The following is a 17733-nucleotide window of genomic DNA, read 5'->3' as shown; positions in this document are numbered from 1 at the left end:
TACCTTCCCTTTCAAACTCTTGCCCCTTGACATCAAAAGAACGTTCCGTAATAACATCCCTTCAGATCATCTTTCTAAGAAACACAATTGCTGAAGTCCCACTCCACCACAACTGGTGGCTGGAAAGGTTAGAGATGGGGCAGGGGTGGGGTGGGAGCAGAGGGAAAGGGGCCAGGTATGTTTTCAGTTCTGGAAGTTTCATTTTGATGGGAGTGGGATATGGGGAGATAAATGGGGCTGAGAGGGATTGACACACTGGATTTTCTAAATGTGAGTGAGCCGTTTGGAGAGAGTCTAGAAAATGTGAACATGACTGGGAAAAAAGTATATCAGATCGAGAGGACTTGCCGGAAATATAACAAATGTGGTAACTTTACAACATGCCTGCAAATTACTGGTACTCTTCCCGTCAAACAACGGAGCTTAACTCCCCTCCCCTTGAGTCCCTTGAATGTGGGCTGGACTTCTTATTTCTGATAAAGTGTGGCAGAAGTAATCTAAGTGACTTCTAAGGCTAAGTTATAAAAAGGACAGGTTCTGTCCAGCTCTATCACTCTTGGATCGCTCACTCTGAGGAAGCTAAACGCCATGTCTGAAGGACATTCAAGCAGCCTCCGCATGAGCCGCCACCTCCCTTCTGCATGAAGAGAAACTGAGACCTCCCACCAACAACCTGCACCCACTTGCCAGCCCTGTGAGCGAGCCACCTTGGAAGCAGATCCTACACTTCTACTCATGTCTTCACATGACTGCAGCCCTAGCCAACATCTTTTTTTTGTTGTTAATAATAGTTTTTATTGAGATATAATTCACACATCACAAACTTCACCTTTTAAAAATGTACAGTCCAGTGGTCTTTAGTATATTTAAGACTTGTGCAACAATCACCACTAGCTTTCATCATCTGCAAAAGAGACCTCATGCTCATTAGCAGTTGCTTCCCATTCCCCCTCCCCTAAGCTCCTGAGAACTGCCAATCTACTTTATATCTGTGTGTATTTGACCACTTTGGACTTTTCACACATATGGAATCATATAAAATATGGTCCTTTGTATTGCCTTTTTCACTTATCTCACTGTTCTCAAGGCTTGTCTGTGTTGCAGCATGTACCAATACTTGACTCCTTTTTTATTGCCAAGTAGTATTCCATTGCATGGCTATACCATATTTTTTATCCGTTCATCACCTGTGAACATTTGAGTTGTTTCCATTTTAGGAATTTATTTATTTTAGGAATAATGCTGTTATGAACATTCCTGTACAAGATTTTGTGTGGACATATGTTTTCATTTCTCTTGAGCATATACTTTGAGTCACAAGGTATATGCTAGGTCACATTGTAACTCTATGATTAACATTTTGAGGAACTGACAAAGTGTTTTCCAAAATGGCTACACTATTTTACAATCCCACAAGCAATGTATAAGGGTTACAATTTCTCCACATCCTTGCCAATACCTATCATTGTCTGTCTTTTTTAATTTAGCTCTTCTAGTTGGTGTGAAATAGTATTTCATTGCAATTTTGATTTGTATTTTCCTAATTACTGATTATGTTGAGCATCTTTCTATGTACTTTTTGGTCATTTATATGCATTCTTTGGAGAAATGCCTATTTAAATCCTTTGTTTATTTTTTATTTGGGTGATTTGACTTTTTATTGTTGAGTTGTAAGAGTTTATTATAGGTTCTGATATTAATTTCTTATCAGATATATGATCTGAAATTTTACTTCCCATCACCGGGTTGACTTTTCACTTTCTTGGTGTTGTCCTTTGTAGCACAAAAGCTTTTAACTTTGAAGAAGTCCAATTTATCTACTTGTTCTTTTGTCACCTGTACTTTAGGTGTTATATCTAAGAAACCATTGCCTAACCCAACAGTATGAAGATTTAACTCTATATTTTCTTCAAAGAGTTTTATAGTTTCAGCTCTTACATTTAGGTCAATGATGGATTTTCAGTTAATCTTTGTGTATGGTGTCAGGTAGAGGTCCAGCTTTATTCCTTTGCATGTGAATATCTATTTGGAGCTTTTAAGGGAATGCCAACCCGTTCTGGCCCCTCAGTGGCTACCAGCTGCTAGTTTTCACAGCAACTGTGGTTGCACAGTTGTCAGCTTTCAAGATCCACAGAGCTGTGGAGGGGGGGATGGGAATCAGGCAAGTTAAAACACAGCAAACCTCATTGTTCTTGCAGAGGTTCTGTCATTTTTCTTGAATAAACACTTCTTGGATTATTACAAGCCTTTCGTTAATTTCCATAATTCTGAAAAAGTTGATTTTGACAATCTTTGCCAGTGTTCTCATTGCTTTTACAGAGGAGTGGATTTCGGGGAACCCCTACTCTGCCATTCTGGAAATGCTTCCAACATCTTTATTGTAAACTCACGAGAAAGCTTGAGCCATAACCACTGAACTAAGCCATTCCCGAAAACCTGACCTGCAAGAAATATAAGAATAAACGTTTTTTGTTGTTTTAAGTCACTAAATTTGGGAGTAACTTGTTTTGTGCAATAGAGAACATGCAATTAATCACCACCTTCAAAGTTTTCAAAGGCTGTCATGCAGAAAGAGAGGTGTTCCCTGACATCAAAACTAGGACTAGCAGGTGAGTTTTCAGATTATGGCTTCATGCAGAGTGGAACTTTATGACCTTGAAGATTGTCCAATAGCAGAATGAGGTGATGGCTTTCATTGGAGATGCTTAAGCAATAACGGAGGATTCCTTTAGAAGGATATTGTCAAGGGGGTCCCGGCATAAGAAAAATGAGGTACTGGATCATTTATGTGGTCCTTTACAACTCTGAGATGATAACCAAAATGATGGCAGTAATGATGACGACAAGTTACATTTGCACAGAACTTTACAGTTTACTAAGAACATACAAATTATCTCCCTTAATGTTAACACTAACCCTAAGAGGGATGCCAAGCAGGGAGCATTATCACCTTATAGATAGGAAAACAGAAGCTCATAGAGATAGCATGCCTTGTGCAAAGTCAACACTAGGGAAGTGGTGGAGCCAGGATTCAAACTCATGGAGAAATCCACCTGATTCCATTTCGTGATGGTTCTTTCCACCACGTGATGCTGCCTACCTATCCTCAAATATCTGGATGTCCAGGTTTCCTTATCTGGGCAGCGCATGTAGCTGCACTTTCTCCAACATGTGGATTTCCTAAAAACCCATTCCCAGCCTTAATTCTGTGCTAGGGCCCAGAGAGAGGAGGATTTCAGCCAATATGCGTGTTCCTGGCCAAGAAAATCCTAACTTTCAGATCAACCAGCCACTCTCAGTTCTAAGCTAATCTATATGAGCTAACTTGTGTCTGCATCTGACCACTGAGGCCTTTATGCCATGGCCTCAATCATGAAGCGTTAAGGTCATCTAGCTTGACAATGCCCTGCCAGGTCTAGTAGCTGTCTTTCACAGAAGGCAGGATGAGAGTCAGCAGGGTGAGACTGCCTATGGAAAGACCACAGGGCAGAACCAATAACTGATGTGGAAGGTGGAACCTCTTCTACGTTCCCCTGGAGCACGTCTCTGTCCACAGCCTTTGGTCCCTTCTCTGCCAAAAAGCCTCAACTCCTCTCTTTATAGACCTCTTGTGACTTGAACAGTCTATTGCATTTGATCAGCTCTGCACCAACTTCTAGGCCCCTAGAATCACTCTATTCAGACAGTTCCTTTATATCTCTGTCTTCCTTGCTCTGAGGCCCGGGACACCTTTCTCTCTGAAGCCTGGCTGCAAGGACGGATGCCATTTCCCTGTACCCGTATCCCACTTTGTTTCCTTTCTCTAAAATCCGTCCTATAAATCCTTCAATTGACAATTTGCTGCAATCCCAAAGTCATACTGGCTGCTTTCCATGCACCAGCTATGTGCCAGCACCTTAGGGAGGAGGAAGAAAGAATGTAGACTTTTCCACCTGTGCTCATGATTCTGTTAGTCCCCGTCCTGACCTCACCCAGATACCTTCTCCACTCTTCTTTATGCTACTGTCTCCCTCAGAGGCTGATTCCTGAAGATTCCATAACTCTGGCTCTCTCACCAGAGAATTTAGCCAATGGAAGAAGACACCTGTGGGAGATCAGAGAGTAAGAAGAGAGAGGTCCAGGCATTTCTTTCCTGCTGCCTCCCTGCCAAGGCTCCATGTCTCCTCAGTGGCTGAGTCCCTACAGCTCCCACCAGGTGGCCCTTCTGCCACAAGTCCAGCTCTCAGTGGACTTTGGCAACACTTTTATCTCACCTGACCCTTCTGCCCTGAGGATGGCAGGAACTTACAATTGTAACAAGTCTCTGTGTGCCTCAGCATTCCTCAGTACCTTCCTTATCTCTGATTACAAGTTTTCAAATAGTCTATTTATGAACACTTCTTTTTTTGAACCATCTGAGTTAAATTCTGTTTCCTACTGGAACCCTGACTGATAGACATACACCCCCACAGCAAGTGTTACAGTGTAGAGACTTTCAACACATATGTCACCCAAAGGCTGCTTCTCTCCTTTATTCTCTTCAAGTTCTGTCATGTTATCGACCAACTAGCCTAGTACTGAGGAAGGGGCAGAACTTTGACCTTGACCCAAGAGGTTTAGTCCTCATTCTGTGTGTTTTTGGGAAAATCAATTGCCTCTCAACACAGGACTCACTTTCCTCAACTATGAAACGAAGTGTTAAACTGGATCAGTGGTTCTCAAAGTAGGGCACGCCATTGTGGGGGGTCCCCAAGACCCTTTAGGGAGTTCTGTAAGGACAAACTATTTTCATAGTAATTCTGAATTTGTTTACCTTTTGTTACTTGTTGATTTGTGCTAAGGGTGCAAAAGCCCTGATGGGTAACATTGTACCTTGGCGTGATCAAGGCAGTGGCGCCAAACTGTACTAATAGTCATTGTTTGCTTCACTGCCACCTACTTAAAGTCAATTTTTCAAGTGCCAATTTCATTAGGACTATCTTTGATGAAGAAGTAAAAATTATGAATTTTGTTAAATCTTGAACCTTTAGTACACATCTTTTTTTTAATATTCTGGGTGATGAAATGAGAATTAGACTTAGGGCGTTTCTTCTGGATGCCAAAATAGGAGGGGTATCAGTTTCAAGAAAGAAACACTTGTCTAATTGTTTGAACTGCAAAAGGAATGAGTTGCTTTTTCCATGGGACACTATTTTTATTTGAGAGAATAACTGGCAGAAAAACTATGGTCACTGAGACTGAGGTGTTTGATAGACATTTTCAAAAAGATTAACAAAGTGAGCTTGTCACATCAAGAAAAACAACTGACAGTATCTGTTGCCAGTGATGACACCTGAGCTCTCAAGCTTGATAGCTTCTCAGTACTTGAAGACTTTTCTGATGAGATCAGTTGTGATGGTAACAAAAGTTTGTGTTGATATCACAAGATGAAAGACACCAACATTTGGACAATCTGCATAACTCAGTGAGATATATCAAAAACCATATTCCTAAAAGTGAAGATTTTGCATAACGACTCAGAAGACCCTGGTTTGAATCCAGGGTCTGCCATTTACTTCCTACATCAGCTTCATTATCTCATCTGAAAAATATGTTTTCTCATCTGTAAAATGGGTGTAATAGCTAACTTAGGGTTTTATAAGAACTGAATAAATAATATATGGTAAGAAACGTTAATTTATATTCATGTTAATATATAGAATGATATAAAACAAGGGCTTAGTACATGGTAAATACTGTACAAGTGCTTGTTACCATTATGATGATGATCATCATCTTCACCATCATTTTAGGTGGGAGGACCCAGATACCACTTTTCTCTGTATCACAGAACTTCAGAGAAAAGGCTCTGGTACTAGATCTCACCAGGTTCACATCCTAACACCACTTACTAGCTAGTGACCTTGGGCAAGTGATTTAATAACATAGTTGCAATCTCATAATTTTATTATAAGGAATAAATAAGATAATGCATGTAAGATGCTTGCCCAGGACCTGATACATTAGGTTAATTCATTTAGAATAGTAAAAGAATTCAAGAAGTGTTTCTTGAATTGCAGAAAATCATGTCACAATATGGTGCTATTAAACCTTTCAAAAGGATTCACGGATTTTTGTGAATTTCAAGCACTTGTATTGGTAAACCAGCTCTCTGGAAAAAAAAACAAAAGCTCTGATTTGTAGCATCTGCCAGTTTCTGTGGTGTAAACACTCCCACCATTGCCAGTTTCAAGCTACTAACATAAGGTCACTCGATGTGGAGTTGGGAAGACACCCTCACAACTGTCCCTTGTGAGCTGGTATGAGCTGCTCCCACACACCACTACTTTCAAGGATCCTTTTGAAGAGGTATTATTCACTAAAACCTCATCTGGGGACACTGTTCACCATGAGCTTACACAAGAGCAGGGAAGCCAAGAGCTTCTGGAAACTTTGAAATCTTTTTGGTTTCTCACTAAATCACTCAGAACTTGACCCATTTATATACCTATGAAAACAATACAACTGTCTACTCAGTTTTAATGGTTGGAAAAGTTTTGTGGCATGAAAACTTCAGAAGCAAGAAGCTAGTCTAAGATATAATTTAATCAGAAAATCCAAGACACATTCTGTTTGATTCCATTTATTAAAGAATAAAACTTTCATTCTAGTATATTCTTTCCTACTATGAAATTCATTTAAAATCTTTTAGAAAGAACAAATTCAACTTAAAAAAAAAAACTGCTGGGCACTTAAAATACTCTGGTTCCCAAGTTAAAAAACAATGAAGCCAGATTATGTAGCGAGAACAGAGAAAGCAAGATGAAGTGAAATCACCCATGACAATCTGTCACATTAGCCATTATGCATTTCAACATCTGTAACTGAGAAGTCACAGAAGTCAAAAAGGAAAAACAAAGAAGACGCCCAAGGACCACAAACTGCCTGATGATGTTGCTAGAATATTTAGCCCTCTGTCTATTTCATGTAAAAAATAAATTAAGTATAAATAAGGAGGTGAGGGGGCTGGTGTGTACTCAGGTGTGTTCACAGGTGTGTACTCAGAGGGGGCATGAGAATGGGGCCAAATGCGTTTCCTCTCCCACACTCCCTACACAAAGCTCTCCTCCATGTTGCTGCAGAGTAAGAAAGAGTCTACAAGCCGGGGCTGGACCAGCTGCTGGAAGTCGGAGTCCTGGAGGCCTTCTGGACAGACGCCGGCCAATCTACGCAGAGCAGCCTGGGGAGGAAAGAAAAGAGATGATACAGGTCAGACGGGGGGCCCTGCTCAGGTGCATGTATTTCCTTCAATTGCCCTGAGAGATGCATTTCAGGAAGTGGCTCATTTACCAGCCAATTTGAGCTGATCATCACAAACACCTTAGTGATCTGGTCATTTTGGTCCTTGGTCACCATAGCAAACTTTTCACTTGGTGACCTGATTCCATTTGCACCTTGGTCGCTATGGTGGATGTCAACTGAAAATCGTCATGATCTTAATAATGGTCTTGCCCTCTTGGTTTTTCAGTCATCTTAGGAACCCAGTTGTTTTAAAGATCTGTCATTTTAAGGGTCTGGTCAACTTACTGATATATGTAAATTCAAGCTATGTTCATCCTAGAGACTAGGACTGCCAGAAGCATCAGTGGAATTATATTCTTGCTTCCAGTTCCCTGGAGGAACCTCAGAACAGCAAGGACTATTCATCTATGCATACCTTCGGCAAGGTTCTGAGCAAAGCATTGTGGGATGCGAGGGAAGAAGAGAGAAAGAGGAAGGAAGGTCATAAAATTGAAGGAGATGCAGAGTCTGCCACCAGGACGAGATGAACAGGAAAGAGAGGTGCAGGCAGAGTGGAACTCCTGCCCAGGCTGCCGCACACTGGGCATTTCAGTCTCCCCTGAGCAGGCCAGCCTGTTTACGTCCATGTGCCCTTGCCCAGCTCTTCCTCACGACATGACGTCCCTCCTCACTCTTTTCTGGCCAGCAGTTGCATTCATCCTGCAAGACCTGGCCCACTGTCACCTCCTCTGTGAAGCCCTCCTTGATTCCTTGAAGAGACAGTCTCTCCCTCCCCTGTGTACTCACAGCCCCTGGGCTGACCTCCACCTTCTCACGCTTGACTGTAACTGTTTTATAGGTGTTTACCTCCCACACTAGACTCTGAGCTCCTCCAGGGTAGAGACTCTGTTTTGTTTTTCTCTGTATCTACAGCAGGTAGCACAAGAATCGGCACAGGGCTCAATAAACGTTTGCTGAAACAAAACGAACAATGAAGTGCTTTAAAATCGAGTTCTACGACTAGAGCTAACTGAAACTGTAAAGGTAAGCTGTGTGCCTCCCTAGACCTCTTTCCCGGGAAGCTGAGGCCATGCATGCTAAGCGCTCGGTGAATATTAATCCCTTCCCTCTTCTGGAGCCTGTGCACAGCAGGTAACAAGGTTGAACTCCAGGATGCCCTTCCCCTGGGAAACAAAGAGGGGGGGAATATCTGGAATAGCAGAAGAAGCAAAGGCAAAGGAAGGCCAACACTTACTACCTACACATAGTATTTCATTTAATCCCTAGAGGATGCTGCAAGGTATCATAGTCTCTATTTTGGAAATAAGGAGACAGAGGCTCAGAGAGGGAAAGTGGCCTTTCCAAGATCACACAGCAGTCCAACTCCAGGACCCTCATACCTACACACACATGGAGGACGCTGCAAGTCCAGGACACTAGGTCATATTGAGTACAAGGCAGGCAGGGAGCTTATTACCTAGACATGGGGGGTTCTTATGACTGAGAAATCAGGCCATGCTGGTGAAAAGAGAGGATGGCTTAAGCTAATTATTAGACTAACAGGTGCTGCCATGTCCAAGCTGGATCAAGGAGAAGTGACGTGTGCCTGTGCACATAAGCAGGGTCTGAGACACTAGTGGCAGGAAGCAGACTCCACAAGACTGTCTCTCCTGGGGTGTGACCCCCCCAAGGGCTGAAGAGGCTGAACTCCATAGCACATTCTGATTCTTCTCGGCTCCCACTGGGAGAAACAACCCCATCGCCCTTGAGTTGTCACAGTAAATACGGAACCAGGGATCTTCAGCAGAGGATATGAGACCATTGATGTATCTTACGTGATCAGGGATGAAAATAAAGCAGGAGAGAGGGAAGGACAGAGAGAGACAAAGAAATAGAGAGAAAATAGACCCATGAAGAGAGAAAACGAGATAGAAAAGGAAAATAGCAGAGAAACAGAGAAAAAGAAACAGCAGAGAAATGGAACAAGAAGGAAATATTCAAACAGCGAGACAGAGATAAACTTGGTGAAAGAAAAGAGACCGAGAACACAAGGGAGATGGGGAGAGAGAGACAGTGACAAAGCAAGAGCGAGAGCACCCTGAGGTGGGAGGGCAACAGGAGAGAGTAGGAGGATGCGAGGAGGCAGAAAGGGAGGAGAGGGGGAAAGGACTGTGGGGGATAAAAAGAAGAGGGGGAAAGGAAAGGAGGAGAGAGAGAAACCCTAAGAGAGGAGGCAACCTCCAGAAAGAGAGAAAAGCAATAAACAAAATATGAGAGAGAAAAACCTAGAAACAGACCTGAAAAACCAGAAAAGCAAATAGACACCCTCCTCTCCCCAGGGTCCCCAGAAAGTCTGCAGGATGTGAACCCAAACCAACTCAGAGCACCCTCCCTCAGCATCCAGGGGTGGAAAGGACCCTTCACCATCGCGAAGCCTTCCTCTCGGCCTCTGCTTTCCTTGGAGGGTTGACAGCCAGTCACCCCAGGATCTCATTCCCAGACAGTCTGAAACACTGAGCACTAAGCCAGCCCAGCAGCCCACTGACAGCGCTTCATTAAGGAAAATCAATCCTGTTTGCGAGAGGCAATCCGTGCTGCCACTTCCCCAGACCAGATGTGGGAGATGATAATTGAAACGTCCTCCCTCCACCTGAAGAGAGCCTTTGACAGTGGGAAGAGGCCTCACGGGAGTGCAGGACAGGGAGCTTCCGACTCCATCTGCCGGGCCGGCCTCCACGTGGCCCCACCTCACCAGCCAGGGGGCCATACTCAATGTGGAGCCCCTTCTGGGAGCCGAACCGGGAACACCCACAAACACGGGCTGGGGCAGGGGGCAAGGAACGGTCACCAAACCCAAGGTCCTGTGGAGATACAAAGAGCTGGGAAAGGGCCCTGGCCCTAAGAGGGTTCCAGGCTAGAGGGGGAGAAATACAAATCCTCCGCATGAGGTGAGTTAGGGAGACCAAGGCTGTGAGACACGGAGGGAGAAAGTGTGGCTGGAAACAGATGGTCTGGTAGACAATTCGAGATCTTCAGCATCAAGCAGGCCTGTGTTTGCCTTCTAAGAGCCTCTCTCATAACATCTGGAATACCGGATAACACAACCTGCCTGTTACTAGGAAAACAAAATCCGGGTAGGCAGGCCCAGCCACACGCTGTGTACTCCGTGTCTCTGAGCCCGGGAAGCCCCTCGGAAGCTTCACGGAGGAGAAAGATTTTGGCCTGAGCCCTGAGGAGGGGCAGGCACAGTTGGAGAGAGGGCATCTGCAAGGGCCAAGGGACAAGGCACGGTGTTGGGTGGCTCAGGGCACTCTGGGCCAGCTGAGCTGCACGGGGCCTGGAGGCGGTGGGAAGCCTTCAGACCCATGGTGGGTGGGAGCCAGACTGCGAAGAGCTGAGCCCATAAGTACCAGGGAGCCATGGAAGGGTCGATCACAGAAGTGTCATGATTGCAAACTGTCTGTGAGGAAAACTGGCCCAGCACCCACATGGAGGACGGATTCGGGAGGGAGGGACCGTCTTCGGCATCCAACAACACATCCACAAGGAGAAAAGTAATCTCTTTTCCACCAGAAGGTCCTTCTAGTGACTGGAGACAGCGGCCAAGCCCTTCTGTGTGCTGTCATTCAAACCAACAGTGGAAATGGAAAAGGAATTGTGACAAGCCCACTGAGCTGTGGAGCTTCAGTTTCCCAACTTTTCTTCCGGGCCTCTTCAGCATCAGGCCATGGCTGGTGCCCAGGTTGTGAAGGTAATGGTGGTTGGGGCCGAGGATTACGTGTTTGCCCAGGTATTGTCTCTCTCCGTTTTACTCACCAGACCAGACAGAATTACAAGGGTCTGAGAACTCGGATGAAAAAAATTACATCTTTACATTCACTAACCTATTTCACTTCCTGAAATAGCATTCGCTTCAGTTGTGAATGTAGCAACAAAGCATGAAGTCTCAGCAAGCCCTGCGACTTGCTCACCAACAGACATCACAGATGCGTTCATAGCCCATTACACTGCTGGAGGTACCTGCATATATCCTGAACGCTCGTCTCCAGTCAAGGTTGCCATACTTAGTAGACCCACTGCTAGATACTACTTAATGTATGAATTAAAAAGTACTTATATTAATATATCATGTTTAAATACTCCAATAATTATTTTAATAGAATTGATTTCCTTTTCAATTCTATAATATTTTATTTCATGCATTTAAAACACTATTCTGAAAAGAGGCCCATAAGCTTCACCCGATCACCAAAGGCACAAATAAAGGTTATGGTTATTCCACATGTACCAGAATAAGAGACCATGAGAGCAGAGATTTTTGTCTTTTATTTTTCCACAGCTGTATCCCCATAGCCTTAGAGAGTGCATGGCCCATAGAATCACTCAGTAAATATTGATTGAATAAAATTTACAGCACTTAGTGACCTACCCAATGTCACACAGCTCCTTAATGGCAAAACCAAGACAGGTGTGTCTGAGTGTAACACCTGCTGTTTCTGCCGCCACACAATTCCCATCAGGAGCTCCCAGAAAGGAGATGAGCTCAGCTAAAAGAAAAATGACGGGGTGAGGCAGGGGTGTCACTGTTTCACTGTGAGACAGCTCAAAGGACCTTTAGATGCGTCACTTCTCCCTCACTTTCTCTGAGGACCAGTCAAGGATCTGGCACTCCCTTCTGGAAGTTAAATGGCCTGTTTATACAACACCTTCCCTGCTCCTTGATGCTTCCAACCAGAAGCTGCTCTGCTTCGGGATTCCTTCCAGCCCCAGCAGGGAGGAGTGTAGAGACAACGCACGCATTCCTCACCTGGTCCTGCTCATTGTTTCACGGTGGGCCCAGGCATCAAAGAGGAGTTGGGTGGGGACCTCCTGAGACGTACTTGCCTGGTTCAGGGTGAAGATTCTGGGGGCTGCCTGAATAATACTCTCTGTCCTATCCTTTGGCCTCCAGAACTCTTCCACAAAGGAGGGGGGAGCTACACAGCTGGAAGAGCACCGGTAGAGGGGCTCTGTCCAAGGACGAAAGGAGGCTTTTCTCAAATGTCTGCTTTGGAACAGGCAGGAGACATCCATCCCCGAGCTCTCACGCGCTGTGAGCGCCATGGCATCAAGGACACCAGCTACTATTCTACCGGCGGTCACTCTGGTTTTCATCTGCGGTTAAGATTTCCCAGAATCTCAGAGACTGGTTACTAAAACTGTGGGTGGGGGCGTTCCCCAGCCCGCCATCTTTCACATATGTGACCTCATATAATTTTCTTCACAATTTTATGAATTAAGTGAAACAAGTATTACTCTTATCACCATTTTAAAGGAAGAGAAAGGTTGACGCCCAGACAAGTTTCATGGCTTGCCCAAGCCAACTGTGGCATGGCCCGTTTTCCCAGCCCCTGGTCTGCAATCCCAAAGCCCAGGGAGGAAGCTAGGGACGTCTGAGAACTCACCAGGCAGGCCACCAGCACGGCGTCACTGCTGTTCCTCTCGGATGGCGATCGGCAGAGCTCGATGAGGCGGGACATACCTGCGTGAGACAGGGAGAACCTCACACCCAGGACGGGGAGCACCTGGCCAGGCCTGACCTAGAGGTGCTCCCCCCTGCATCTCTCACATGCAGCCTTCTGCATGGAACCTTATCGAGGAACGTGGCCCTCAGGGCCCGGTCAACCCGCCAATCAGCCGCAGAAGGGGGCTGAGCCCACCTGGAGGAGCTTAAGGAGACTTTCTGCTCCCTTGGATGCAAAAAGGCCCTGGTTAGGGCCAGGATGAGCTGGAGCATCAAAACCAAACTCCTTAGTGCCAAAACACTGGCCAGGACTGAGCTCAGCTAAGGTGCAGAGGTGTGAGCAGTAGAAGGCACTGCAGGTCCTTCTGAGAAAGAACTTCCTGTGTGGATACTTCTGATTTTACTAGAACTATGTTTAACATTTACATCAGTGGAAATTTCCAGTACCTTTTTTTCCCAATTGCGTAGTTCAGTCAGAAAATACATTGTGGATAAAATTACAGAAAACTGCACATTGAGCAGGTTCACGTTTCCTAGGCCTTTACAGAGGGAAGTTTAATAAATGACTGCTTTTCAATGCAAATTGGCTTTTTCAAACTCTAAAAGCAACAACAAAACTCATTGTAAGATAAAGTAACAAAAAGCACGAGGACACATTCTACATTTATCCTCTAAAAAGTCTTTACAGAGCTGGAACCCTCTGCTGTCGCAGGGCCACCTCTTGCTGTCCTCGGGGTACCTGGATGATGGGTGCCACTGCCAAGCCGATTCCCAGGCCTCTCTCTGGAGGCCCCTCTCAGCCTTCACACTGGAATAACTCCCCAAACCACAGCTGAAGACTCAGCTCCTCTTTAAAACAATCTTTGACCCACACAGATAAATGTGGGCTCCTTCCCTGTGTACCACACGTGCCGTGGACAGGGTTTGAGCGTCACTCTACGCCACTCTCGTGCAAATATTTGTTTCCATAGCTGCCGACCTCATAGGCTGTGAGCCCCCGCAGTCAGGATAATGTTGTAATCAATTCTATATGCCTAGCACGCAGGAACAGAGCCTAGTATAGAGTGGGTCCTCTGAAAATATTTGTTGGGTAAGTAAGTGACTAACTGAATGAATGGGTGATTTAATGAATGGACTAATAAGTTAATGGACAATAAGTAAAGTAATGAATGAGTTAGTGAATGAATGAACAAAAGGATGAATTAATGAGTGAGACAATGAGTAATGAACAAATGAGTGGATAAGTAAATAAATGAGTAAGCGAATAACCAAATGAGTGAATGAATGAGAAAAACGAATGAGTGAATGAAAGGATGGGGTCTTAACTACCAGGAAGTCTGCAGGTGAGCCACTCTTCTGGCCCACTTAAACCTCTCTGGGCCCTTCCCCTCTCTTGCTTCAGCCCCAGGTTAAAGCAAGCTAGACTAGGGGCTGCACCCTGGGCCTCCATCCCAGTATTTCTCAGCACCCAGAGAGTAGGGCTCACCCCAGCCAGCTCCTACTCTGAGCCCTCGGTTGCCACTGTGAAATCAGGGCCACACCTGTCCCCAAGTCCCCCGCTCCACTCCTGCCACAGCCAGCATCACTTACAGCTCAGCCGCACAGCCTCTCGTGCCACTTCCGGGTCTCGGCTGAGACGGGCCAGGGTCACTGCAGCCTTCTGCTGGACTCGCTCGCAGGCTGCCACCTCGGCAGGGGTCCCAGACCTTGGCTTCTCGGACAGCATGCCCATGATAAGCTGGACCCCTGGGTGGGAAGTGGTGAACAGTTGGTCCCCACCCCAGCAGGGAGGCTTCCCTTCGGGGCCAGCTGGATGGATGGCTGCAGGGCTCAAGCAAAGGCTGTCAGAATGACTTAGGGGTCTCAACCACAGGGGGAAGCTGGGCAAGGCTTCTCTCCTTCTGCCCCGGGGGTGTCTCTGATTCTCTGTACCAAGTTCCTAGACTTGGAGGGGCCATCTGGAGGACATCCCTTTTTATTTCTTTTAACGCCATTACTGAACTTTCACTACATCCCTGATGCAGTGCTAAATGTACAGTTAATGCTTGATCCTCTAACACCTCCCAATAGCCTCAGGAACTAGTTATATGGGAATTCACTTTGAGGCCCAGAGAGAAGTGAAGTGTCTTGCCCAGGGTCATGCAGTGAGTAGTTGGGGAGCTGGTATCAGAACTCAGATAATCTGGTTACTCTCCATCACCTCTTCATCTCTGATGTCGGCTGCATCTGACGGGTCCAAAGATGACGGGTCCCCCTGATGGCGGGTGACCCAAATCTAGGCTGGATAATCACTAGATCAGATGCTTTAGAGGGGATTCATGCACTGGAAGAGCGTGGAGTAGTTGGACTGGGAAATTTAGGCCTGAATTGCCCCATTTCTCCCTCCTAAGGTTCAAGGGACTCTGCAGGCCCTGCCTTGGGCTCTTATTAACTCTGCCACCACATGCTCTAATCTTGGGGCCCAGGGCTTCTCTCCCAGACCCACTCCTTGGCTGCTAAATGGAATAGGCCTTCAGGTTCCCTATGCCCACAATGTCCCTAAGACAGTGCCTGTTAATATCCTGAGGTATGTATGTATGGCCGGGGGGCATAAACAGGGGATACCAAAATGACAATTTCAGGAAGTGCTACAAACTTAAGAAATTTTACTAACTCCCTTGGTCAAGGTTCTCATAAAGAAGCCGTTTTCCAGACTGCAGCTTTGTACCTAGAATCTGCCAAAGAAGAGTTTCTCATATGCTAGGAGGAAAGCTCCACAGGGCAAAGATTTTTGTCCATCTCCTGCATGGATATATCTAAAGTACCCAGAATAGTGCTTAGCTCAAATATTTGTTGAATGAATATCAAATGAGTGAATGCAAATGTATTCATGTGAAAAGCCTTATAAACATATAAAAACAAAGTTTCCCTTAAATATACATTTTAGAAGTCTTATCTAGAAAAAGATGTTATGCAATCGGGGCTGCCTAGGAAAATCTAGAATATGTTTCCTAGGTTCTGGCCAGGCTCTGCCAGAAAAACTGCCTGAAAACTGTGGGGAGTTACAGCTTAGAGAGCAGCTCCCAAGGCCATGTTCCCTCCCCAGTATTCTTGCCAGCTCAGCCCCAGCCCCTGAGGGAGAAGCAGAACCAGCTGAAAGGGGACTATTGATGCCAATGGGTTGACAAGCGAGAGCCTGGGCGGCCTCCCAGTGTGAGGATGACCAGTGGTCACATTCTCTGACCTCCTGGTATGGCCCCCTTCACCCAGGGCCACCAACGACACTCACACACAATTCAGGGCAGGACAGAGACAAAATCACCAGGCTGCCGGGGGCAACGTGCATCAGTCTCAAGCATCCTGGTAAGAGGAGTGCCTTTCAAAGCCCAGCCTGCACAACGGGGCCTACTCTGTCCAGTTCAGGAGTTCTGCTGTCTTCTGGTGGCCCATGGTTGTGTCATCACCATTGCTGATCCCTCAAATCCTGCTCCACTTGGGTAAATAGTCTCTTCTTCAAACTCTCCTCAATTAAACCCTGCGAGACTGACACCGTTTCCTGAAAGAGCAGATACACTTAGCACAGTGCTCGTTCTGTGTCAGATACCTTTCTCATTTGCTTTATATTAATCCTCACATCATCCTTATGAGGCAGGTATTATGTTTGTTCCCATTTTGCTGATGGAAAAACAGAAGTCATACAGCCAATAAATAACAGAGCCAGAATTCAAGCTCAGACAGTCTGTTTCCAGTTTTCACGGTCTCAGTTACTGTGCCATCCTCCCTCTGTGGCATTATTTTATTACAGGTGTCACACTTTTGGCACCTTATCCCTTTTGTCTTCTAGACAGCGAGACCCTCCATTGTTAGCACAATGCCAAGCACATAGTAGGTCTCAAAACTGCTGACTGAATGAGTCAGTAAACAGCACTTTGTAAACCATAAAACCCTCTATACGTGCCAGCTAATCCAACCTCAGGTCCGTGGGCCTATGGAGACCTTTTCCCATTGGCCACTTGAACATGAGGCTCTGAGGGCTAGAGAAAGAGGCCACAGATGATACCCCTCAGCCTCTCAGCCTCAGCTGGCTCAGTAAAGTTATTCATTATTAGCTCAATCACATGAAATGAACACAAAACGATGCCTTTCAATTAGCAATAAAGCAATGGGGGATGGGGAATGTGTGTGTTTGCTAAGACAGCAGGCAACCTGGGAGAAGGGGCTTTAACAAGAGCAGAGGCAGCTGGCCCAGGCTCCCAGCTCACTTGTCCTCATTAGCGTCTCTGGTTTCCAACCGGTTGCTAATTGCTCCCTTATTTCCTAGTCACAGGAAGCCCTCCCCACTCTCTGTCCCCAGCTGCAAGGCAGCTGACCTGTCCTCCAGCAGAGACTGCTTAGATCAGCTTCCTGGCCAGGGAAACCTGGCCTCCTCACCTGGACATTGGTGACACCCTCAGCACAAGGTGGGGGCCGGGGAGCAAGTGGGGAAGGGATGCTCTGGGTCCTCACCTGAGGGGTCAAGGGATCCGGCTGGCCCTGACCTGCTCGCCCACCTCACCCCTTTCCAGGCACTTCAGCTTTCTAGTGAGGCCAAATCCAATACAATAGAAATGCCTTAAAGTTAAATGCACCTTTTTGTAAGAATAAATTTTTACTTCTTGGATCATAATGAAACCTCTGTCTTCTCTTCAGCATCCTAGTTAAAATGGTAACTGCCACCCCTACTCTGGGTCTACCTTACCCCTTCCTTGCTTTATTTTCTGCATGGCACTGTCACCATCTGATATTCTCTTTCTTCTTGTTCATTGTCTGCCTCCCACTGGAATTGAAGCTCCGTGAAGGCAAGCAAATATTTACATATTGGCTCAGTTGCACACAGAAGCACACGTATATGTGCTCACGCAACTGTGGAGACCCACCTGTACACATTTACACACCTACACATAGGCCTTCACACAAACACAAAGGCACGTGTTCCTGTATGGCCACACAATCCATGCAACATGCACACTGCT

At 45.8% G+C, this 17733-nt stretch overlaps 1 protein-coding gene across 4 annotated transcripts in view; it reads right to left on the bottom strand.

The window, feature by feature from the left end:
• Nucleotides 1-6585: 6585 nt before the first annotated feature.
• Nucleotides 6586-17733, bottom strand: part of INSC (INSC spindle orientation adaptor protein) — a 126501-nt gene continuing 115353 nt past the window's right edge. For all 4 annotated transcript variants that reach the window (XM_070624376.1, XM_070624377.1, XM_070624378.1 and 1 more), the window contains exons 11-13: nucleotides 14333-14488; nucleotides 12684-12760; nucleotides 6586-7198 (exon numbers count right to left, since the gene is read on the bottom strand). In XM_070624376.1, the coding sequence (XP_070480477.1) occupies nucleotides 7070-7198; nucleotides 12684-12760; nucleotides 14333-14488 (362 nt within the window). In that variant the 3' untranslated portion in view covers nucleotides 6586-7069. The remainder of the gene's footprint in view (nucleotides 7199-12683; nucleotides 12761-14332; nucleotides 14489-17733) is intronic.

The sequence above is a fragment of the Equus przewalskii genome, chromosome 6 (genome assembly GCF_037783145.1).
Source record: "Equus przewalskii isolate Varuska chromosome 6, EquPr2, whole genome shotgun sequence".
In the NCBI taxonomy this organism is placed as follows: Eukaryota; Metazoa; Chordata; class Mammalia; order Perissodactyla; family Equidae; genus Equus; species Equus przewalskii.
Note: the sequence above shows the minus strand (reverse complement) of the source record. Positions and strands in the feature narration are given on the sequence as shown.